Source organism: Anabrus simplex, chromosome 7 (genome assembly GCF_040414725.1).
Source record: "Anabrus simplex isolate iqAnaSimp1 chromosome 7, ASM4041472v1, whole genome shotgun sequence".
In the NCBI taxonomy this organism is placed as follows: Eukaryota; Metazoa; Arthropoda; class Insecta; order Orthoptera; family Tettigoniidae; genus Anabrus; species Anabrus simplex.
Window position 1 is genome coordinate 112320002 of NC_090271.1, and position 26379 is coordinate 112346380.

Consider the following 26379-nt stretch of genomic DNA (forward strand, 5'->3'; position numbering starts at 1 on the left):
TAAAAATCCAATGAGACATTAAGAACTTTCTAAAAAAAGTCTTCTTTCATTTTACAAGAGCATGAACAGTTACCCACAGCCAGAGCTCTACCGAAAATACATAAGCAGGAAATACCAATGGGCCCCATTATAAATTGTAGAAATAGTACCACATACAATGTTTCAAAATTTTTGCACAGTTTCCTATACAAGCATTTCAAATTCAATAATGAAGCCTATATAAAGAACTCCATTGACTTCTGCGAAAAATTGTCTACATTTAAATTAACAGACAGACATATTATGGTATCATATGATATCACTAACATGTATTCGAACATACCGATAGATAACACAATTAACATCGTAAAAACTAACCTTATGAAACACAATACTCTAAGCAGATGTGAAATAGACAATTTCATTAATTTATGAAATTTGTACTTAACAATAATTAATTCACTTTCAATAATAAAATATACCATCAAAATGGACTAGCAATGGGTGACCCAATCTCCTGCATTCTTGCTAACATCTTCATGGACGATTTGGAAACCAATTCAATAATCAATAAAATTAACGGCTTACAACTCTGGCTAAGATTTGTGGATGGCACGATCGTGATCATAGATAGACAATTGAACAATAGCGACAACGTACTCACGTTCCTCAACAACCTTAATAACAATATTAAGTTTACTAAGGAGGACGAGGTCAACAACTCCTTAAAGTTTTTAGATGTAACTTTGACTAGAGATAACGGGAAGTTCATTTATCAAATTTACAGGAAATCATCTGCTGCTCCTTTAACAATAAAAAACAAATCATTGCACCCCCACTCCCACAAGCAGGCAACATTTTACAGCTTGGTTTACAGGGCCTTGAACATTCCTCTTCCTTACGCTAATCGAAAAAAAAAAACTTTCATCAAAGAATTAGCCATGCTGAACGGATTTAAACCTGATATGATCACCAAAATTATAGATAAATTTAAGTCAAAGAATAAAACTACATTAATCCCTTAAAAAAAACAAAAAAACAAATTTCGCCATTTTTACGTTCACTAATCCAGCCATTTACAATATCACCAAACCATTAAGAAAGCACAATATTAACATTACATACTGGACCCGTAATACCAAACGTAACTTTTTTTTTCAATTCCAACTCCATTAATACGATTTACAACAAATTCTCAAACTCAGGAATATATAGATTCAGATGCATACAGGGCAATTTTTTCATATGTTGGACAGACCGGCCGCAGCTTTAGAATAAGATATTTAGAACATTATAACGCCTTGAAATACAGAAAACATTCCACCATGAGTATCCATATGAGGGAAACGGGGCATACTTTCAGCACTATCCATCAAGATATGCAAATACTGAAATACGCAAACAAAAGTAGTCTAATGGCCGGGTATGAAAATGCTTACATTTCCTTGGACCATCATTTTAATAAAAATAGAAATTTAAATGATATCTCGGACATTAATAGTCTCACAGTTGAGCAAATCCCTAATCTAATTGCTAATTTCAGTATCAATGCCAACAATTTCATGAAAATATTTCACTCTAAACATGCTTTTAATCCACCGGTAGCAACGGGAGCTCCTTGCACTGCATCCCCTCTCTCAGCTCACAACTCGCGCAGCGCAGCGCAGCGCCCCGCCCTGCCCCGCCCTCCTTTCCCCTTCCGCCATCTTCCCCACCTCTATGGTCACATTCGTGCAACACACAGACCAACAAGTTAGTGACCATCAGACCTCCGTAAACCACTAAGGGACCATTTACTCCTCAACCAACACAAGGGTAAGCGCCTTTTTTCAGTATTTCCCCACAGCCGGACATATTTTAAATCCCAGCAACTGACACTGCATCCCCTCTCTCAGCTCAGAACTCGCGCAGCGCAGCACCCCGCCCCGCCCTCCTGTTTCATGTTTTTCACCTATGAGATTTTTTAGTCCCCTGTTCGAAGATCAATGATATTATATATTGAATAACACAACGATGAAATATAACATGAGGGAATCTCTTAAAGCCGTTTCACGTTAACCAGGCAATGTTTTATCCATCCATACAATTCGTTTTTCAACCAACTCATGTGATCTTAAGACGTCTGTAACAAAATAGCAGTCCACAATAGTTCACTTTTATTGTGTAAAAAGTGTTCACAACTATAAACAGTTTAATGCCATCATGTGAGGATTATGTTCATCGTTCCGTACGAATAATCATTCACTGCAACGTACCACTAACATTTATCATTCACTTACACTTCAAGCTATTTTAATGGTCACTAAATGTTTTAATAGACATATTGTATTCTTACTGATCATTTTTAAATTGTTGTAATTAGTTTTATCGTTGTGTTATTAGACATTTTTACATTATATGTACTGGGATCAGGGCCCTGACCTACCTTGTATTAGGTTATTCTGGCTGATGATTCTCACAAAGTATGAGCGAAACATGTCCTAATTTTAATATCTGTTAATGGTTTTATCCTAAATATAAAAGATTACTATGTATTGGAAAGGTGGTTTTTATTAATGTATCAACTTCTTATTCTGAATTCCAATACAGCTCAATAATGAGATTCACAAGTTGCAACATGTTCCTTGACACGAGTACCAATGGGCCGGCATATTTGGCCAATGTACACCTTACCGCAAGTACAGGGAATTTCATATACTCCAGGATGTAAAAGTGGGGACAATTTGTCCTTGGTTTTACTCAGACTGTGTGCAATTTTAGTGGCGGTGCAAAACACGGTCATTATATTGTGTTTGCGGAGGACCTTGGCAATTCAATCTGTGGTGTTGTGAATGTAAGGCAGGTAGGCAGTTTCCTTCACTTCTTCCTTCTGTGAGCTTTGCTTGGTCGTTTCTCTGGGGTGCAGGGCTCTATGAATCTGAAAATTGCTGTAACCATGACCCTTGAATGTGAATTTGACTGTGTCCATCTCCACCTGGATATTTGATGGCTCACAAATTCGTCTCGTCCTCTTGGTGAGTTGGCCAATTGGTCAGTGTATTATTTTCTCACAAGAGAACTGTTAGAGTTGGACCAGACTGATTGCAATGACATTTAATAGGACTATCAACATTAAGACATTAGAATGATGCTGTTAGCCTGCTGTTTTCACACAGGCTGTCAACAGCATGTAAAATGAGGAATTTTGAACAGGAATGTGGCAGTTTTCTCATTTGCACTAATAAAATATAATATTAATAGGCTGCCTGAATTTCATACTACATATTATTTCAGATTCCATATAAATGATGAAACAAAAGTATTGAAACCCTAATATTTTGTTATATTCATTCACTTTTATATTAGTAAAATAGGTTTGTAGAGTGTGAGCTTTTGTTCTTGTCAAATGGTAATTTTTTGTATAATATGTATTACATATTTAAAATAGATAGAACAACAGTATATTTTTACAGTGCATATGCAAGGTCATTCTACATTATTATTGCCTAACTGCTCCGAACTGCACAGGTATATTTCTGCATTACATTGTAATACTACCGGTACCTTTGATTTTGTGGTAAAGTTATTATTACCATTATGTTTTTGGTGCCTTAATTGATCATCCTGGAAAGTTTCTTTTAAATTTGTTTAGTTCAATCCATATGGTTCCCTTGTCAGTGTATAACATGATGTACAAAACATACATAATCTTCGCCAGAGGCTCACGGGATGGGTGTCCTCTGGAAGACATCAAGAAATTCTCAAGATATATGCTCTCATTTACTGTCTCTAATATAGATTCTTTTTCTTCTTATTGCTGTCTTTCACATGTACTAAAACCAGTTTTCTAATTATAGGACAAGTGGATTGAAGTATCTCTCCCTATCTACGTCACTACAGATGACACCTTCCTTCCACGTGAGCCACGTCAGATACTTAAAGATGGTGATTACAACAAAGTGCCCCTCCTCATAGGAGTCAATGATGCTGAAGGTCTGATGATGTTTAATGGTGAGCCATTTTGTACGACTTGTATGGTGTAAGGGCTTAACTCTTGAACTGGTAGTGTTTAACTCTCTGACAGCAGATATTTTAAGAATTATTATTATTATTATTATTATTATTATTATTTTAAGAACAAATGTTTATATATAGAATAAATTACACCACCTGCCTTACATAAAAGCTTACTATCTTTGTTATTCAAAATTTTGTTGTCAAAATAATACATCTGAGATTTTTATGGGGAAAATTATTTTTTAAATGGCATTATGAAACACTTAACATTTTAAAGCCATACATTAAAAAATTAAAATTCTAAATGTACTGGACCAAGCATTTTGAGATCTGGAAGGTAACTTTCTTCAAATTTCAAGAAAGGAGAGTTACCTACAATCATTAAGGAAATCAATCTGCAATGATAAGAATCGAGGGCTATGAGAAAGAAGCAGGTATTCAGGAAGGAGTGAGGCAGTTGCAGTTTACTACCTCTCCTTGTCAATGTTAACATAGAAAAACAGTAAACAAAATCAAAGACAAAATGGAAAAGGAATCACATTTCAAGGAGACATAATCAAAGTTCTGTTATTTGCCAAAGATGTTGTAATTATATTAAGTCTGCAGAAAATCGATAGAAAATTCTAAATGGTATAGACACAGTTCTGTTTCTCTACGGGGTCGGGTATGAACGTAATGAATCTTCGTAGCAAGTTTTTATGACCAGATGCCCTTCCTGACGTCAAACTCATCAGAGAAGTTAATGAGATGAAGCAAATGATGTGATATACGATAGTAGAAAGGGAGAGGGTAAAACCCAGCACCGGCACATAGCCTACTACTGTCGAATAGCACCAAGGAGTCTGCTCAAGGCTTAACGTCTCCATCCAACAGACAAATCTCCATCAACAGCATCATGTGCCCTCACTCCATGTGAGCACTGCAGAATGGTTTGGAATTGAATCCAGGCTTTTGGCACGCAATATAGTGATTATAAATTTACCACCACCTCTCCTATCCTGCCAGCCATCATTCTGATGGTGAAACATTTTTCGACCAACAGGACTCAAACCGGTTAACCGCAGTATCAGATCATGCCTTAATGACCATGGTCACCAGGCAGGCTACAATTCTGAAGAACAAGCATAATATGAAAAATAAAATAAATCCGACAAAAGTAAAGGAATACTGTGGAATAAAATCAAGAAATGCAGGATGTGTTAGATTAGGAAATGAAGTCTTAACCTTACGTCGGTCGCAATATATAAAGTTTCAAGGCAGGTCGCAATGAGCTTGAGAGATCCCTCCAAGTATAAGTTTAGGGAAGTTCACGTGGGCAGTTATGAAGTACTCCTTATGTTATATAGGTGTGTTTGAGCCAGTTAAAAATGGTTTTGTGAAATTCTGATCCCAAAATAAGCAGCATTTTGTAACCAACTCTTTTCTTCAAAATTTTTGGTATCTTTGCAGTATTTACAATTTTAATCGCAGAGAAAATCTTATGTTGGCGGAAACTATGTTCATACATCTCAGCAATAACAACAAACATGGGAAATATCATAAACAGGGCTAAACAGGTCATATACTCTTCAGTAAGGATTCTACAAGAACACTAATATTTTCGACACAAAAGGAAATCCGTGTCATTTAAGTGGGCAGTAATCAGAGAGCACTAGCATTTATGTGATACTACACATGGTGACAACACTTGAAATAAAAATGTTTTCTTCTAACTTTTTATCTAAAGTCACATTTTCACCCAAACTGTATGATTTCATGCAGTTCTCCACAAACCGTGTTCGCACAGGCGTTATTAGTCGATCATGTTCCTTTCTTTCTTCACAGGTTTGGCGATCGTCAAATCTGAAATAACGAATCAAGAACTTAAATCTCCTGAGGCTCATTACCAGTGCAAACTTTTCTATACCATCTCCATCAGTTCCCCAGAGATCTTCAAGGCTCTGCCTATTCCCTCTGTAAGATCCTGCCAAGTACAATAGACCGAAGAATGCTTTTATCTCTATCTGGTCTGTAAGCTCAGCATCCCTTTCACGAGTAAAATTTTGTTTCACGTAGTCCACGTATTGATCTGTGTAAGTTACAATAATGTCTATTATTTCCTCTGTAAATAAACACTGCCAGGAGTCAAGCAGTGATTTAGCTTGCCTTGCTAGTCCTATAACTCCAGGTAGATATCGTATGAGATTGAGCTTCATGGCGCGGACCCGTTGGGATGGTGGCACCATACACCATTTTGTCTTGTCTTTCCCTTCGTAATAATTAGCACTGGCCTCTAATGCTCCTTGTTCATCAGCATCACCGTTTTAGTCTTCTTGTTCTGTTTCTGAGTCACCATCTCTTGATTCCAGAAGATTGTCACTGCTTGTGTCACTTTCATCTTCAAAATTCTCATGTAACGCATCATCATCTTCATCCAGCAACAGTCGTTGGGCATCCTCCACATCTTCTGCTCTGTCTAAGTTAAAATGTTCCTTCCTACTGGCCATAATGTATGGTGTATATCTAAAATAAAGAGAAATTGGGAAGTAAATAGTTGCAATGTGCCTGTGAGGTACCGGGCTTATATTGCACTATCTACATGCTTACATGGGAAATTATACCAAATTTAGGGTAAACAAATGATTTAACTACTTACACAACAGCAATTATTTGCATCTCTTTGAAACACCAGTCACAACGGGAACAGTCGCAATGATCTACCAGATCAGTTGGAACACTTCCGGCTTATGGAGCAAGCAAACACAGACTGCCTGTTACATGACTAATGAACGTGTCAAGAAGCGAGGCTAGTCAGAGGATGAGAATTGTAAGTCCACGCATTGGAGTGGTAGCGACCCATGACTTCAGCCTGTGCCTGTCAGATCAGTTGCGACCGACGGAAGGTTAAAGGAGGTATATATTTGGATGGTAGAAAAAGTAACAATGGTAAAACTAAGAAGGATATCAAATGCAGACTAGCACGAACAAGGAAGGCCTTTTTTAAGAAAAGATATGTTCTTGCATCAAATATACTTTAGATACACATATTAGAAAGATATTTTTGGAAACATTTTTGCAGAAGGTACATTGTATGGAAGCAAAACAAGGACAATAACTAGCTTATTCCCAAAATTGTGACTCTCGTCCTCCAAAGCTCCATCAAGATCCTGAGACACCACCTCTACAGTTCTGAAATGTCACACTAATTATACTGTTTTTTTATAATTTAGAGTTTTCTTCAATTAATAGAACTGTACAGAAAAAATTGATATATATTATCTTGTTCTTAGTAAATACAGGAGGCTGATCCTAAACGGAAATATATATATATTCCACAAACATGTGAAGTGGAGCAACAATGGCATGAAAAGTTCTTTGTAATTGGCTTTATATCAGACTAACTACTTTTACGATTTTTGAAATACCAAGATGCTGAAATTTCATCTCGCAGGCATTAAATCTACAGACACGAGGCTGGCATATTTGAGCACCGTGAAATGCCACTGGACTGAGCCAGGAGATATATATACCTATGTAACAGTTTATTTTGGCTGTTGTACTAGTAGATCGTTGATTTGATTCCAAGGAGAACTTATCTAAAGTTGTGGTTTTATGGACATAATCGAGTACAGAGCATTAGTGTACTTTTCATATCACAAAAACGCCATTTCATGCCTGGTGGAACAAGGCACCTAAATGAAATAACAAGTTGATGAATCTGTATTGCTACTGCACGGCTGAGAAAATTGTTGAAATATTGACGCCCCTTGGTTCGAGGGTTAAAGTAGAGCTGTTGAAAGAGTGATGTTATACACTGGTGTGCCTTTAGGAAGCTGTGTCTGTGAGAAAAACATATCAAATTTACTGTACTTTCATAAGTTGCAAGAGTGATAAACAATAATTGGAAAAAATAATGAATAGAAAATTTTACAATCATATTTTTTTTTTTGCTAGGGGTTTTACGTCGCACCGACACAGATAGGTCTTATGGCGACGATGGGAAAGGAAAGGCCTGGAGTTGGAAGGAAGCGGCCGTGGCCTTAATTAAGGTACAGCCCCAGCATTTGCCTGGTGTGAAAATGGGAAACCACGGAAAACCATCTTCAGGGCTGCCGATAGTGGGATTCGAACCTACTATCTCCCGGATGCAAGCTCACAGCCGTGCGCCTCTACGCGCACGGCCAACTCGCCCGGTACAATCATATTTTATTCAGAAATGGGTACATAAAACTGACTAACATAATACAGGTGCACCTATGCCAGAATGTAAAGAAGATAAGTATGATCTTCCATAGGCTATGTAATCATCTCTAACGGCTATTCATACTTTGCGTTATCTTTCCATGCTTCGGACTAGGATGTAAAGATGTTATAATAGACCATTCCTCTTTCACTATTGCCTTCAATGTCAATTTTCCAGTGGATGTTTACATACTGCTGGGTGCCTTCCTGCTACGTCCCGTACATGTTCCATGGGTTAAATTGGAGTAATGGGCAGACCAATACATTTGTCACATATCTTCCTTTTCCAACAGCTTGTCAAAAGGTATGGCCTAGCATGATGGTCTAAACAAAAACTCAGGGAGTATAGCACTTCTAAATAGGTGTACATGGGGAAGAATGAATAATAGTTCTGAAAGTGCTAGTAAAATCAGATGAGCTCTATAGAGAAACCAAAGTAATAGATGGTATTAGTGATCACGAAACTCTCTTTGTGGTAATTAAAAATAAATGTGAAAGAAAGGAAGAGATTAAAATTAGGACTATTAGGCAGTACCATATGGCTGATAAAACAGGCATTAGGGAGTTTTTAATACGGTAAGTAACTATGATCGTTGGAAAACGGTAAATAAAAATGTAAAACAGACTCTGGGATGGGTTTAAAGCAATTGTTAAGGAATGTGAAAATAGTTTTGTACCTTTAAAAGGTGGTAAGGAATGGTGAAGATCCACTATATTATAACAGGGAAGTAAAGAGGCTAAGAAGGTGCAGTTTGGAAAGAAATAGAGTTAAAAATGGCTGTGGAAGTAAGGAGAAATTGAAAGAACTTACTAGGAAATTGAATCTAGCAAAGAAGGCAGCTAAGGATAACATGATGGCAAGCATAATTGGTGGCCATACAAATTTTAGTGAAAAATGGAAGAGTATGTATAGGTAATTTAAGGCAGAAACATGTTCCAAGAAGGACATTCCAGGAATCATTAATGGTCAAGGGGAGTGTGTATGCGAGGATCTTCAAAAGGCAGAAGTATTCAGTCAGCAGTATGTAAAGATTGTTGGTTACAAGGATAATGTCCAGATAGAGGAGATGACTGATACTAAAGAAGTATTAATACTTACCTATGACAGCAATGACATTTACAGTAAGATACAAAATTTGAAAACTAGGAAAGCAGCTGGAATTGATAAGATTTCTGGGGATATATAAAGACAAAGGGTTGGGATATAGTACCATATCTGAAGTACTTATTTGATTATTGTGTGGTCGAAGGAGGTATACCAGATGAATGGAGAGTTGCTATAGTAGCCCCTGTATATAAAGGAAAGGGAGATAGACATAAAGCTGAAAATTACAGGCCAGTCAGTTTGACATGCATTGTATGTAAGCTTTGGAAAAGCATTCTTTCTGATTATATAACACATGTTTGAAAAATTAATAACTGGTTTGATAGAAGGCAGTTTGGGTTTAGGAAAGGTTCTTCTACTGAAGCCCAACTTGTAGGATTCCAGCAAGGTATAGCAGATATCCTGGATTCAGGAGGTCAATTGGACTGTATCATGATTAACCTGTCTAAGGCATTTGATAGGGTAGATCATGGGAGACTAGTGGTAAAAATGAGTGCAATTGGACTTGACAAAAGAGTGACTGAATGGGTGGCTATGTTTCTAGAAAATAGAACTCAGAGAATTAGAGTAGGTGAAGCTTTATCTGTCCTTGTAATAATTAAGAGGGGAATTCCTCAAGGCAGTATTATTAGACCTTTATGTTTTCTTATATATATGAATGATATGTGTAGATAAGTGGAATCAGAGTTAAGGCTTTTTGCGGATGATGTTATTCTCTATAGAGTAATAAATAAGTTACAAGATTGTGAGCAACTCCAACGTGACCTCAAAAATGTTGTGAGATGGACAGCAGGCAATGGTATGTTGATAAACGGGGTTAAAAATCAGGTTGTGAGTTTCACAAATAGGAAAAGTCCTCTCAGTTTTAATTACTGCATTGATGGGGTGAAAGTTCCTTTTGGGGATCATTGCAAGTATCTAGGTGTTAATATAAGGAAAGATCTTCATTGGAGTAATCACATAAATATAATTGTAAATAAAGGGTACAGATCTCTGCACATGGTTATGAGGGTGTTTAGGGGTTGTAGTAAGGATGTAAAGGAGATAGCATATAAGTCTCTGGTAAGACCCCAACTAGAGTATGGTTCCAGTGTATGGGACCCTCACCAGGATTACCTGATTCAAGAACTGGAAAAAATCCGAAGAAAAGCAGCTCGATTTGTTCTGGGTGATTTCTGACAAAAGAGTAGCATTACAAAAATGTTGCAAAGTTTGGGCTGGGAAGAATTGAGAGAAAGAAGGAGAGCTGCTCGACTAAGTGGTATGTTCTGAGTTGTCAGCGGAGAGATGGTATGGAATGACATTAGTAGACGAATAAGTTTGAGTGGTGTTTATAAAAGTAGGAAAGATCACAATATGAAGATAAAGTTGGAATTCAAGAGGACAAACTGGGGCAAATATTCATTTAGAGATTGGAATAACTTACCAAGGGAGATGTTCAATAAATTCCCAGTTTCTTTGAAATCATTTAGGAAAAGGCTAGGAAAACAACAGATAGGGAGTCCGCCATCTGGGCGACTGCCCTAAATGCAGATCAGGATGATTGATTGATTGATTGATTGATTGATTGATTGATTGATTGATTGATTGATTGATTGATTGATTGATTGATTGATTGAGTGTACCAGTCCCAGTCAAATGGCGTAACCCTCAAATTTCACATAAAAGAAGTAATTTCAAGAAATATTTTGATCCTACACCCAGTAGACTACTATCTTAGATACATTATAGAATTCAAATAAACAACAGATCAAAGCCTGTTGTGAGGTGCAAACTCTTTTTTGTCTCTCCTGAAAAAATTGCTTTTTTTTGGCTTACACCAGTTGGCCTGTACACCATTGACATACACAACTTGTTCAAAATCAGGCAAAGTGTACATGAGTAACTTTGAAAAATGGTGGAATAACTGCCTCTCTCCTAATGTTGGAAAAAAAAAAAGTCTGGTTCTAGATTAATTTTCACTCGCTCAGTAAAATCTGTTTTTAATTCCAGATAAACACATAAAGGTAACCACCATTCCACCTGCTACAATTTCTCTTGTACAACCTTTGGATGTATAGGAGTAGCATTAATTGTGGACACTTTGTAGAGATTCACAGAATATTCCTTTCAGGAGTTTATTTTAGTTGAAATATACATCATAATCTATTACAAATTTTCAGGAAACATGTCCTAATGTCCGCTGTTTGAAAATAAAAGTTAAAATATAAAAGTTTAATTAAAAATTAAAAAAAAATAAACAAAATACTCACAACCCAACAATCTCAGAAAGTTACGAACTATCTGGTACAAATGTTATTGCAATGTTTCTCAGTACTGTATTTCATGGGATATCCTAATTTAATCACTGCCTCAATTCTACATGGTATTGAGTATACCAAATGTCTGAGATCTTCTGGTTTGATCACTCTGAACTATGAGCTGATGATGGCCTCTAGCAGCTCCCTCTTGTTACTGGTTCTGCATCACGAAACCAAAATTTTCAGTCTTGACCACAAGTTCTCAATTGGATTAAGGTCGGGACTGTTACCAGGCCAAGGGAACATGCTAACATCATGGTCAGCGAGCCATTTCTTATTCATTCTAGCACTGTTACATAGTGTACTGTCTTGCTTTTTAAAATTTATTTTACAAGTTGCTTTATGTCACACATATACAGGTAGTTCTTATGGTGATGGTAGGACAAGGAGTGGGAAGGGAGCACCCGTGATCTTATTTAAGGTACAGCCCTACCATTTGCCTAGCGTGAAAATGGGAAACCACGGAAAACCATCTTCGAGGCTGCCGAGAGTAGGGTTCAAACCCACTATGTCCCGAATACTGGATACTAGGCGTACTTAAGTGGTTGCAGCTATTGAGCTGTCACTGTCTTGTTAAAAGATGTACTGATGGTTGTTATCTTGAAACAAATCATGGGTGGAGGCAGCATTTTCACTGTTAAGACTTCTTCTTGGTAATTTTTGCCCTGTAACACTTGCAGACACCCAATGCCATGTCTGGCCATGCAGCCCCACACCACGACACTGATGGAATGCTTCAGAGTGGCAGTGGTGCACTCGGGCAACAAGTCTTCACCCGGTCAACAACAAACTAACTTTATTCCATTGCTTCCAAAGATGCTGATCTTGGTCTCGTCACTCCAAATGACTCTAGCCCACTTTTCTTGTGCCCACTCCCTGTTTGTTAAAGCCCATTGCACATAGTTCTGCCTCTGCATTTTGTTCAGATAAGGCTTCTTTCTTGCTCGCAAATCATTTTTGCAAAGTTTTTGTCTGACCATTCGCTTAGAAACTTCAATGATTTTGCAGATAAAAACGGTGGATTCTATGACAGTGTTGATTATCTATATATATAAAATAAGAGTTTTGTTTGTACATTGCTCAGAATTTCAAGATAATGGTATTTCTGTATCGGTCATGTCCATAGTAACAAGAAAATGCACTTTTTATTTTTCCGTAATTTCTGTCTGTCTGTCTGTCTGTCTGTCTGTCTGTCTGTATGTACACGCATCACGAGAAAACGGTTGAAGAGAATTTAATAAAAATCGGTATGTGAAGTCGGGGGATGAGCCTCTACAATCTAGGCTATAAAACATTTTACTCATGCTGAGTGAAATGGTAGTTTAGGGGAAGGCCTAAAATTGAATTCTCAACTATTTATGTTATTAGTGGTCTAATGAAAATCGGTATGTGAAGTCAGGGGATGAGCCTCTACAATCTAGGCTATAAATAATTTTACTCACTCTGAGTGAAATGGCAGTTTAGGGGAAGGCCTAAAATTGAATTCTCAACTATTTATGTTATTAGTGGTCGTATTTTAAAGAAAATGGGTATGCAAAGTCAGGGAATAAGTTGCTACAATCTAGGCTATCAATAATTGTACTCACGCTGAGAAAATGGTAGTTTAGGGGAAAGCCTAAAATTTAATTCTCAAATATTGTTGTTATTAGTAGTCCTATCTTGATGAAAATCGGTATGCAAAGTCAGGAAATAAGTCGCTATAGTCTACACTGTAAATTATTTTATTCACACTGAGTGAAATGGTAGTTTAGGGGAAGGCCTAAAATGTAATTCTCAAATATTTCTTATTAGAGGTGTAATCGATGAATGCTACATAACTAAGCTTATATAGTATTAAATTTCCTATTATTCATGTTGTATAGATTGTTACCGTACTGGCTATGATCACAGAGATATTCATGAATTTGGATTTTTGTTACGAAGTCCATATCAGCGCCGAGTAACGAGAAAATGGGTAAACAGTATTTAATGAAAATTGGTATGTAAAGTCGGAGAATAAGAAACTACAGTTTATGGTATAAAATATTTTACAAATCACAGAGTCGAAAGAAAACTAAATGTGAAGGCCTACAATATAGAAAGCTCATAACATTGATCAACAATAACATTACATTGACCATTGTTTGTCGTGATGTGCTTTGTGTCTTCTGTTGCCCCTCATCTCCGGTAGATAGGATTACTGCTGCGTACAGAGTATTTTTTATTTGATTTACGTCGCACCGACATAGATAGGTTTTATGGTGACGATGGGATAGGAAAGGGCTAGGAGTGCCTTAGACCTTAATTAAGGTACAGCCCAGCATTTGACTGGTGTGAAAGTGGGAAACCACGGAATACCATAATCAGCGCTGCCGAAAATGGGGTTCGAATCCACTATCTCTCGGATGCAAGCTCACAGCTGCGCACCGCTAACCACACGGTCAACTCGCCCAGTCGTACAGAGTGTAACAGCCTGTCTGAATATTGATGGGAAGTAGCTGGGGAGTTAGATAACTTTCTTCTTTAGCATGCCATTCCCCTGGTTTATAAATTTTCTGATACTACTGGTATGTAACACACTGGATCATCATAGCATTCGGGCTATTCAATCCCTACTCTGAGGCACTGATTGGAATGAACAGTGTGCATATTTAGCGGAATAATGGCAGAAGAGTGTTCATGGCAATCTGCGGCCTGGTTATCCCAGCTCTGGAACTTTGGACTATTACATTGGCACCGCAATCTAACCGCAGTACTGTTCGTTAAAAGTGATAAAACGTGCGGCTTTCCATTTGATCAAGTATTTTATATGATAGCATTGCTTTTAATTGCTACATTCATACTTACGTTTTTGTAATGACCTATGTTGATTTTAGGTTAGCAAAACCACAAAGTCAGTCTTTCTGAGAATCCCATAGCGAAGCATGGGTACATCAGCTAGTAAGAAATAAATTGACAAGAGAGTTTGTCTTTTCAATGCAATATATTAAGTACAGTAAATAGTATTACATTAGTTTTGGGACTATTTTCAACCACTTAGTGGCCATCATCAGCCAAAATAAAAATGAAGCAGATCATATGATAACAACTAAAACATTCATTCAGTGAATATTGGCTTTCTTTTGGTGGTTGATCCCGTTTCTTCATACCACTTGCAGACTTTCCTTACACCCAACTTTCTAGCACCTCCAACTAACCTTTTCACTATTTTGGAAGTAACTATAACCTTCTTCATGGAATGTTATTGCATTACTCCTTTTACTTGGTTACCGATCAGTATGTTTCAATAATGACAATTGTTTTCAATACTGTCTTAACCCATTTAGTATACATATAATGAAGAAAAAATTAAAGCATAATTTATTGATTTAGTATACCAAAACTGACATACATCTTGTGATCTTGAAGTGAATGAACATTTCAATAAAGTGTCTAGAATTAATGCCACTACTGTGTATTTTTTTTATCAGTCGGAGAAATCTGCTGAACATTTTAGTGTATGAGTGTTTTTTTTTTTTTACTTTACTATTTGCTTTACGTCACACCGACACAGATAGGTCTTATGGCGACGATGGGTTAGGAAAGGCCTAGGAATGGGAAGGAAGCGGCTATGGCCTTAATTAAGGTACAGCCCCAGCATTTGCCTGGTGCAAAAATGGGAAACCACGGAAAACCATCTTCAGGACTGCCGACAGTGGGGTTCGAACCCACTATCTCCCGATTACTGGATACTGGCCGCACTTGAGCGACTGCAGCTATCGAGCTAGGTTGTATGAGTTTTACTTGAAAACACTGATATTGGCCTCCAAAGCCATAACACTATCGTCAACTTTCATGCGCTTATCCATAATCATTTCAGTGTCCCCAGATTCAATGATATGATTAAGCATACCTGGAAGAAAGCTTCATTTCCAGTTGATGCTCCTGACAATGTTATCTGGAACACTGGAGATTCACATTGCTCAAGTCCCAGATACACAAGTGTATCATTTATTCTATGTGCTTAATATTGCTTACATTTCTACATCAAGGCCCACAAATATGTTTATGTAAAGATAGGTTAAATTAACTGAACGATCATTATTTAGAGTTGAGTTTCCTGTCTTGTTCATTGTTACACCAATATCTATCTAGGCTAATAAATGTGTACAATTACTGCTGTGGGCAGCTAAATTGATATAATAAACATTGAAAACAATTGAACACTACATTATATTTGCTTTCATATGCTTATCGGTCAGGCACTTGGCAAATGTTCCTTGTTAGTGTTACTATTCCATTTCTTTGTTATTTTCTAATCACTGATCATCAAAACAAGCTGAATCTTTAATCTTTGTTATTTTCAGTAATCCTGAATCATCAAAATAAGCTGAAATTTTTTAATGATAACATGGAAAAAATGGTACCAAGAGATCTGAATCTAAAACCTGGCTCTGAAGATTCAAAAGAAGTAGCTAAAATGATCAAGGACTTCTATTTCGATGGTGAATTGACTCCAAACAAAGTAGACCAATATAAGGACGTGAGTATCCTTTCCTACCTTTACACCAGTCAAATGAAAGGAAGATAATGCAGTTAATATACATTATTAATTCCTCCATTATACTGCAGTTGCTCTTGAATCAGGAGACCACATCGTGACTGGTCACTCCTTTCGTTATTGTAAGCAGAAAAATGGTATTCAGTGATGTAGTTTTGAGTGCTTTGTAAAAATGAATTGCACTTTCCAGCTCTTTAATCCTTTTCAGGTCAGTGAGGCCATATGCTCCATGATAGTTCTGAAAGTGTCAGTCTATTTATAATTAATTTTGAAGTCATGTGACAGCTTGTTAATTTATCTTGTGGTGTTAAGAGATAGCTAGTAACACTGGAATAGTACAGCGCTATGTAAGCATTTCCAGAAGTAACTGTATATGCAAGAGATACTGGTCTTCAAACCTCATATATTAAATATATTATATATATTGATGTAAGTTACCTTGATTTCTTTTTTCAACTTCTGTTAGAATGGAGCAAAAAACTTCTGTGTAAATTCAATGTATCAAAAATACTTGGACAAATGTGGGGGGATGAGTTCCACAAATGTCTGTCTTAAATTTTCCCACTCTTCTTCTCCACTTTGTATTTCCGTATTAGGTAACTTCCCTTTTATACAATCTTGGAATGCCATTCTTTAATCCTCCTCCTCCTCCTCCAATTCCTAAATCCTGATCTTCGTTTCTTCTTCAGTATAATTTTAGGAATTTTTATTTGTTTTAATTCTATAATTAATAATCTATGATCACCTTCCACACTTTCACTGGGGATTAGCTTTGTATTCATGACGTACCTTATCAATTTTATAATAAGAGACCGAAAATGGGGAAGTGTTCCATACTGTCCAACCCATTAACATCCTCTTTCAATTAATCACTCCAGTTGTTCAGTCACTTCTCTTGTTCTTCTTGGGTTATAAAGGCACTGTATCTGGTAATCACATTCTGGTTTATACAAGCAAGTTCTACAACTGTAATGTTTCTGATTTCATTTGTAATGTTTTCTTTCAGTTTCTCCAATGGAGGATTTGTTTGATACACGTTTTCTTTCAGTTTACTCCACAAATAGAAATCAAACACTGTTAGATCTGGAGAATGAGGGGAAAATAGACCAAAACTGATCATTCTGCCTGCAAACACTTCCGAGATTGTAAGAAGGGAATCTTCTGATGTATGAGCAGGGGCTGAATCTTGTTGAAACCACCCACGTGATTTTCCTTCTTCCATTAACTGATGGAAGAACAGCGTCAAAATGTCATCTTTATACCTCTCTGGATTTACTATCGTCTCAAAAAAAATAGGCCCAATTGTTTGTCTTGCACTAACAGCACACCAAACACCAATCTTCCTACCATGATGATGTTATTCTGTACAGAGTAATAAATAAGTTACAAGATTGTGAGCAACTGCAAAATGACCTCGATAATGTTGCGAGATGTACAGTAGGCAATGGTATGATGACAAATGGGGATAAAAGTCAGGTTGTGAGTTTCACAAATAGGAGAAGTCCTCTCAATTTTAATTACTGCGTTGATGGGGTGAAAGTTCCCTTTGGGGATCATTGTAAATACCTATGTATAAATATAAGGAAAGATCTTCATTGAGGTAATCACATAAATATGATTGTAAATAAAGGGTACAGATCTCTGCACATGGTTATGATGGTATTTAGGGGTAGTAGTAAGGATGTAAAGGAGAGAGCATATTTGTCTCTGGTGAGACCTCAACTTGAGTATGGTTCCAGTGTATGGGACCCTTACCAGGATTACTTGATTCAGGAACTGGAAAAATTCCAAAGAAAAGCAGCTCGATTTGTTCTGGGTGATTTCCGACAAAAGAGTAGCGTTACAAAAATGTTGCAAAGTTTGGGCTGGGAAGACTTGGTAGAAAGGAGACGAGCTGCTCAACTAAGTGGTATGTTCTGAGGTGTCAGTGGAGAGATGGCGTGGGATGACATCAGTAGACAAATAAGTTTGGATGGTGTCTTTAAAAGTAGGAAAGATCACAATATGAAGATAAAGTTGGAATTCAAGAGGACAAATTGGGGTAAATATTCGTTTATAGGAAGGGGAGTTAGGGATTGGAATAACTTACCAAGGGAGATGTTCAATAAATTTCCAATTTCTTTGCAATCATTTAATAAAAGGCTAGGAAAACAACAGATAGGGAATCTGCCACCTGGGCAACTGCCCTAAATGCAGATCAGTAGTGATTGATTGAGTGACTGATTGATTGACCATAATGAGGGACTTCACAAACACCATCAGGATTTTCTGCACACCAGCAGCGAGACGTATGACTGTTCACATGACTCTTAAGATGAAACCAGAACATTTACATTCGAAAATACAGTGTTGCAGTGATAACTGTCTCACCGTGTTAACACCGGAGAATCAGACTTCCAACCCATACTTGCCAGGTCTGATACGTGCAGGCTGCTTGCAAAGTCAAGAACTATGCATGCACCTCCCACACTGCAGCTGCCGTAGCGCAGAGTACAAACACTGTGTGTTCAGTCTGAGTTTACATGAGATACCCTGTATGTTTAAGGATTTCTCATGCACTCTGTATAATATTTCTAATTTTAATTTATTCTTTGACAAGAATCATTTTATGGCACTCATGAAAAGTAGCTACAGGACAATTTCTGCTTATTTTTTTGGCCCTACATGTTTTCTGCTTTACTTACACCAAATACAGTGGTGTATGCTGGGATCAAGACGTTGGCTACCATTAGACTTAGGTTACCCCTTTTCGATGATTGGTTTAGTGAACGTCAAGCTTTCAGCGTTTTGAGCTGCAGCCAATAGCCAAGGGAGTAGCTTGCTGTGTTGTCAAGGCTGCTTCACAAACTACTGCCCTGGCCTCTGCTACGGCCAATGCTCAACCCCTGATCAGTGGAGATGGTAACCTAAGGTTTAGCAAATTAAAGTCAGACTTCGGGGCTAAATGGTTAGAATGCTTGCCTTTGGTCCGATGGCCCCAGTTCAATTTTCAGAATCAAACCCCTCATCCTGTTAATTCCCCTTGCTTGGGGATTGGGTGTTTATGATGTCTTTACCATTCATTTTATCCTCATTAAGACACCACCGAGCCTATACAGAAGCCATGCACTATTATTATTATTATTATTATTATTATTATTATTACTAAAGAAATATGTTGACTTTTACAGCGGTCGTACCCATCGTTCACTGGTTAATTAGCTTCCTCAGGAGATTAGTGGTGGTGTCTGACCCATGATCACGGGTTCTAATCCAACCTACAAAAGAGAACACTAAATCGGAAAGATCGCATTACATTTTAGCATATCAACCTATAAAAATAAAACTATATTACTTCTATAATAGCAGCCTTGCAGTGTCTTCTTACAAGGATGTAGAAGTAAATGGGAGTGAAATACCAGCACTCTGTTATCTGTGAATATGAGGTGAGGAAGTACATACGATGAGTAATGCATGGTTGATAGTTAGCAGTAGCGATCTGACCGACCGAAGCCTAGCACACCTATCCCGCCCGTCCAGGCTTCAATCCAGCAGCAAGCCGCGCGGGGCGAGTCGAAAGGAGAGGGATGAGAATCTGGGCTGCAATATCAGTCTTCGATGCCTTCCTCTCAGAAATACGTTCAATGTTTTTTCCGTACTGCTTTTAAGTGTTGTAAATGGAAGAATGTGTCAGATGCTTACATTATAATGTGTTTTAGACTTCAATCATTCTCAATTGAGGTTTGGGCTTCACTAATAGCCTTGGTAGCCCTCAGTATACGCCACTGACCAAATAGTTCTCCCTAGTAAATTTTGTATCTCCTATCTTATTCTATCTGTCTTTACTGTAGCAGTTCACTTTGCCTCCACACATGTTCTATAATATATCAATAGATCAATAAGGTATTTTGATTATTGGATTTATATTCATATTCCTGTTCGATAGAGAATAACTTCCATAATGACTTGTATTAAATCTGGCTCTGCTAACACATTTGGTGTTTACCCAACAAAATTCATTAAAACTCAGCTGAAGGTGCCCAAGAGAGATTCAGATTACTCTGCCATCTAGTGGGTCTAGAGTAAAATGGAATATTGAAACTGATGAGCAGACAGCCAGATGGTATCAAATTAAAAAATGCCTGCACACAATAGCTGAGGCAGTATGATGATGATGATGATGATTATTATTATTATTATTATTATTGTTCAAAAGTTCTTACTGTAAAAGGAAGGAAGAGGATTCAAGTGGTTAAAAACATTAAGCCACTGAAACAATTCACTCAGAGATTATGGCACTGAAAATAAACTGAGAAAGTATTAAGTAAATGCTAAATGTGAATTATATACAGCCTATGTATACACAACCATTAACCCGGCTCAAGGCAGATAGGGTCACCGACCCTATCCTTCACTTGAGTAATTCTTGTCTGGTGCATCCATGTTGCGGGGGTGGGTATTCTCCGCATCAGTAGGCCAGTGTGAAGGAGACCTAAGTTCTGGCAGGGACCCAGTATCATGCGGTATAACGTGGAACCCACACCCAGGGCTACGGGTGAGTACCTTAACAGCATCTTAGGCAGAGAAGGATACCTTCGGAATGGCGAAGATGGTGGATGAGGCAACCCATCCTCTCTGGGGAAAATTAGAAGAGGAAACCACTGACTTGTGGAAAAGAGGGAACTTCAAAGGCTAAGAGAGTAAACCCCAAAAGAAAATCCTCAGATGTGTTAGGCTTAGCAGGTCAGCAGATGAGTAAATTTGTACTTGCTTTCAACTATAATACAAGCCTCGGATGGAAGTTTAAAAATGGAAATGGAATTGACAAGTCTCTGGCTACAGTTGCACAGTATGATGGTAATGCTGATGTTCATGCAAGTATTAGATCAGAGAACAAAACCCGATTTTGAACAATAAATATTTTAACAATAAATGGGAAAGGAATGAAGAAACTAAGAAAGGGGTACCGGTACACCTGGATGGGTAACAGTAAAGAGAAAAGAAATGGAGTGGGATTTGAACTGGAAACACATATTGTTGGAGATGGGATCATGATAATGGGACGTCTGAATGCCCATGTGGGAACTAATTTAATAATCGTATGGCCTCAGCTACCGTGTGCAGACATTTCAATTTGACGCCATCTGGCTGTCTGCTCGTCAATTTGGACGTTCCGTTTTACTCTAGGCCCCACTAGATGGCAGACCGAGTAAACCGAAACTCTCTTGGGCGTCTATGGCTGAGATTTAATGAATTTTGTCGGGTAAACACCAAATGTGTCACCAGAGATCTTTTACATGCCAACATCATATGACATGGAGTGTCGAATGGACTTTTTTCCGCCCTTCAAAAATCCGACTACCTCTGCCGGGTTTGAACCCGCTATCTTGGGATCCGGAGGCCGACACTCTACCGCTGATCCACAGAGGCAGCTATGTGGGAACTGATAGAATGGGATACGAGAATGTTCTGGACCCACATGGGTATGGTGATAGAAATTAAGATGGAGAGAAACTGTTGGACTTTTGTATCAGAAATAACTTGATAATAAAGAACACATGGTTTAAGAAGAGGAATAGCCATAAGACCAGCAAATATAGTTGGGATGGACAGTATGGAACACTCATTGATTTCATAATAACAGACCGAGAATGGGGAAGATACGTCATGAATACGAAGATAATCCCCAGTGAAAGTATGGGAGGTGATCATAGATTATTAATTGTGGAATCAAAACAAGTAAAAATCCCTAAAATTGTACTGGAGAAGAAACCAAAGATCAGCATTTGAGAACTGGAGGAGGAGAATAAAAGAATGGCATTCCAAGATTGCTTAAAAAAGAAGTTGCCTAACATGGAAATACGAAGTGGAGAAGAAGAGTGGGACAATTTAAGACAGACATTTGTGGAAGCAGCAATTGAGGTATGCGGGAAAACAAAAGCAAAGGTTAAGGAAAAGGAGACACAGTGGTGGACAGACAAAATAAAAGAAAGGAACAAGGTGAAGAAAGAAATGGATAAGGAAAAGCAAGAAACACATCAGAGGGATGAGAATAAGATAGAAAGGTTACATGTGGAATTGTGGAATACAAAAGATTGAAACTACAAGTAAAGAGGAGTATCAAAGAAGAAAAGGAGAAATGTTGGGGAGAGTTTACCAACAAAATTGAGCAAGATAGTTGAGGAAATCAGAAACTATTATACAGGGTAATAAAATTGAAAAGAATAAAACAAGAAAAAATAAAAGGCATTAGAGAGAGAAGATGGATCCATAATACATGATGAAAAGGGTCTTCAGAAGGTGATGTACTACTACATGTTTTCATTCCTTCCCTGAAGGGGAAGGCGGGCCTCTTAGACGGTGACGCTGTCTCTCAGGCCGGGAGATTTGTTATGGTGAAGGAGATGTGCGGAGAAAGTGAGGGGGGGGGGGGGGGCGGTCATGGCCTATACTACGAATTGTCCCGGCATTTGCCTTAATGCAGGAGAATGGGAATCCATGGAAAACCATTCTCAGGACAGCTGACGAGTGGGGCCAGACGTGAAGTCTGGCACTGTGCCCCAGGTCCGTCTACCGTAGAGCCACAGTAGAGCCACGGCCAACTTTCCTCTGCTCAGTTGGCCGGTCAGAGTACAGAGCTGTTGGACCATGGGCAAGCCGTGGCCTCTTAACCCCTCAACGTCGCAGCCATTTAAATAGCTTCCTACCCCGCGGCCGGATGAGATTTCAACTACGCGCGACTGAAATACATCGATTCACTTAAAGCGTTACTACAAGTATAAGAGTAGCCCGATTTTCACGAAATTTGGAATTCCTTATGACAGAACTATGTACATGCAGATAATTACATAATTGTTTCACATTTCCTCAGGAATTTAGTTCCGTGTGATAGAGTTCAAAGCACTCTTTGAGACAGGGACTCAAGTCACACTCCTGGAAGTAGTACACTGACGTCTTCTTTTCGCCGTGTTTTGAACACAGGATACAATGTTTCTGAGGTTTGGATTTCCAACTCTTGGGTGCTAATTTCCTGATAAAATGTCTTTCCTGCAACCTTGGAACTGTATTATCTGATGCGCGCCGGCCTTGAATATTTCATTCCCCTCCCGAGCGAGCGTATTTTGTAAACAAACCTTTCACCAGCTGAACCCGATAAGGTAATTGCTCAATATTTATCTCTGTGACCTGTGTGAGTGTTATTAGAGAATTTAGCAATCAGAATTCACCGTTGAAAATTTCTCTTTGACCTGTATAATTATCTATAGTCTCTTACACGAAATTTCCAAGTACCTGTTTCCTCCTCATCGTCACTCTCATCATTTACCACTGCTACATCATCTATTTCATTATCATTGCTGCTTATACTGTCACTACTACTTCCGATTAAACTTTCATCTGAATTATACAATATTTCAAGCACGTTACTGTCAGTCAAACCACGGCTGATCGCGGCGCGTCACTGGGACTGATGAAGCTGCAGCGAGACCGAAAGCAACTGGACGAAACTGAATGAGGGGAATAACATTTATGACGAAACAAACCAACTCGATACATATTTCACATAAAAGGTCGAGACATCGTCTTTCAAACGAGATATATAAACCATGAACAACTGGTTCTCGTATCGTATGACAGAAAGCAGCACTAACTGATGGCTACACAGAGCGCTCGTAGAGAGTTACGAAAATATTACAAGCTGAGAAATAGAGACAAATATAATAAATAAACCGCACTCCCAATGTACAAATAGAGCAAAGAACATCATACGAAAAGACAAACTTCTCAGATCATCATTTCTTTATTTTGTTCTGTGGGAAAGAATGAAGCAAACAGGCTTTAAGAAAAGCAAGAGATTAGTGCTCAGACTTATTTGACAAATAATTATCCTTGCAAAAACAACTACATAATAACGATTTTTCAATTCTTGTTTACAACACTGATAAAGCCGAAACTGTCTTCTTGGAAACAAAACAATTTGCATATCTATAACTCCAAAACTCTTCGCGCTATAGCCGTAAATGTGAAACCCTGTATGGGTCTATACCACTTATAGAGGTCGGCGCTGAGGGGTTAAGGGACGAAACCCAAGGGCCAAAACCCACTCTGCATCTACCGACGTGATGGCAAAATATTTTGAAAAACTTTATAATGAGGATGACTGCTCAGAGGTAGAAGGAGATAAGAAAATGGAAATAATAGATGGAGAAAAAAGAAGAGAACCCGATAAAATGGTTGGAACTTGAAAGGGCAGTGAAAGCAATGACCAAAGGTAAAGCAAGTGGAAAAGACGAATTCAATGCTGATATGATTAAGGCAGCAGAAAGCATTGGACTACAGTGGCTATACTGATCCGTCATTGTCATATGGAAGGATGAAAGGATACCTGAAGATTGGCAACAAGGAAGCATTGCACCATTGTTCAAAAAAGGAAATAGGAAGAAATGTGAAAATTATAGAGGTATATCCTATTATCACATGGGCTGAAAATAATGGAGAAAGTCATAGACAAAAGATTCAGGGATATAATAGAAACACGGTTAGAGGAAGAACAATATGGTTTTAGATCGAACAGATCAACAATAGACTTGATATTTACAGCGTGAACGGTAATGGAAAAACACCTGGAAAGGAACAAGGAAATCGTCTTCGTATTTTTGGATTTGGAAAAAGTTTATGATACAGTTAAGAGAAAACATGTATTGGAATGCCTATGGTAAAGGAATGTACCAAAATCATTAATTAACAAGATAAAATGTATTATTATTATTATTATTATTATTATTATTATTATTATTATTATTATTATTATTATTATTATTAAAAATCCAGTACAGCATGGAGCCCTATTTCACAAGAGTACATTAGGGCTGTTGTTTAAAATCTGAAAATATTTTATAGCGAAAGATTAAGAGTTCAGTTTGTTAAAAATGTGCAAAATGAATGTTAAGAAATGCTTATAACAACAAGGCTTCTTAAAAATATCACACAATTGTTTAGAAAATACAAGATCACAACTGTTCAGGTGGTACTCGATGACAAGTCTTTTCATTCCAAACATGGGGCGGGAGAAAAGGAGATGATCCACTGTTTTAGCTGAACCACAAAAGCATAAATATCCATCTGTAATTTGGATTTGAAATCGCTCAAGGTAAGATTTAAATCTTCCATGTCTCGATAGAAATTGCGTGAGGACAAAGTTAGGCATGAATACTTTACTCTGAAGTCGATCTGTAACTTCAGGGAAGAATAGTTCTCTTGTAATAGATCCTTTCAAACTAGAAGTCCAGCTATTGTTCCATTGATGTATAATATATTTCTTGCTTTGTTGCTTAACATAGCACATTAGAGGTTCATCATATGTAATTCCGATGTTTGATGTGGCGACTAATTTTACTGAAGTATCTGCTCTTTCATTTCCATCAAATCCTGTATGACCATGAATCCAAGACATACAGATGTGAGGACATTCTTCAGCTTCCGCTCTTGTACTAGCGGCTATTGGATTCATATTGTATTTGTTGTCAATGGAGCTCAAAGCTGCTTGCGAATTACTGAGTATCTTCACATTCTTGTTGTTAGTTTTACACCACAGTACTGCATTCTTTATGGCCCAGAGTTAAGCCTGAAAAACTGAGCAGCTATTTGAAAGCCTACACAGGGCTGAAAAATTTCAACACCATCCTGATAGACTACATAGGCACATCCAACTTTGTGAATTCCACCAGTATGAAGTATGCACGAGACGTCTGTATAGATGATACAGTCATGAAAATGTGAACAATGCATAAAATGATTCTCTCAACAACAGTGTTTAAAAGTGGTAGAATTGATACCTTGCTTTACTTACACAGGGTCAATTCAGCTATACAGATTCCAGTTAGAAATAATGGCTCAATTCCCGCAATTACCAGAGCAGCTTTGGTAGATGTGGTGATTTGGGGAAAGGGAGAAAAGGAGACTGGACATTTGGAATGAAAATTTGGACTCTGAAACGTTTTATACAAAGAAAGGTCTCAAGCAAGGAAGTGCACTGTCACCATTATTATTGTTTATTATATCAATGGATGAAATCATAGAACATGTAAAACAGAGTATCAGTAGTGATGAAGTGAATGCTTTGGTATTTGCAGATGATGTGGTGATTTGGGGAGAAGAGCTAAATGTAGAACCATTAGTACAGAACATACAGAAAGCAAGACTGAGATGGTTCGGACATGTAAAAAGAATGGGAAAGGAACGGGTAGCAAGAAGGGAATTAGAAAGAGAAGTTAAGGGAAAGA

The 26379-nt window shown here is 37.8% G+C and overlaps 2 protein-coding genes across 4 annotated transcripts in view; one reads left to right on the forward strand and one right to left on the reverse strand.

The window, feature by feature from the left end:
* The window catches only part of LOC136877723 (juvenile hormone esterase), a 78184-nt gene that overhangs the window by 32383 nt on the left and 19422 nt on the right, over positions 1-26379 (forward strand). For both annotated transcript variants that reach the window (XM_067151932.2, XM_068228609.1), the window contains exons 4-5: positions 3816-3969; positions 15927-16102. In XM_067151932.2, the coding sequence (XP_067008033.2) occupies positions 3816-3969; positions 15927-16102 (330 nt within the window). The remainder of the gene's footprint in view (positions 1-3815; positions 3970-15926; positions 16103-26379) is intronic.
* LOC137501521 (uncharacterized) overlaps positions 18268-26379 on the reverse strand; it is an 88131-nt gene continuing 80019 nt past the window's right edge. For both annotated transcript variants that reach the window (XR_011018588.1, XM_068228610.1), the window contains exon 3: positions 18268-19377. Coding sequence is in view for 1 of the 2 variants with exons in the window: in XM_068228610.1 (XP_068084711.1) it covers positions 19368-19377 (10 nt within the window). In the remaining variant the exon portion in view is untranslated. The remainder of the gene's footprint in view (positions 19378-26379) is intronic.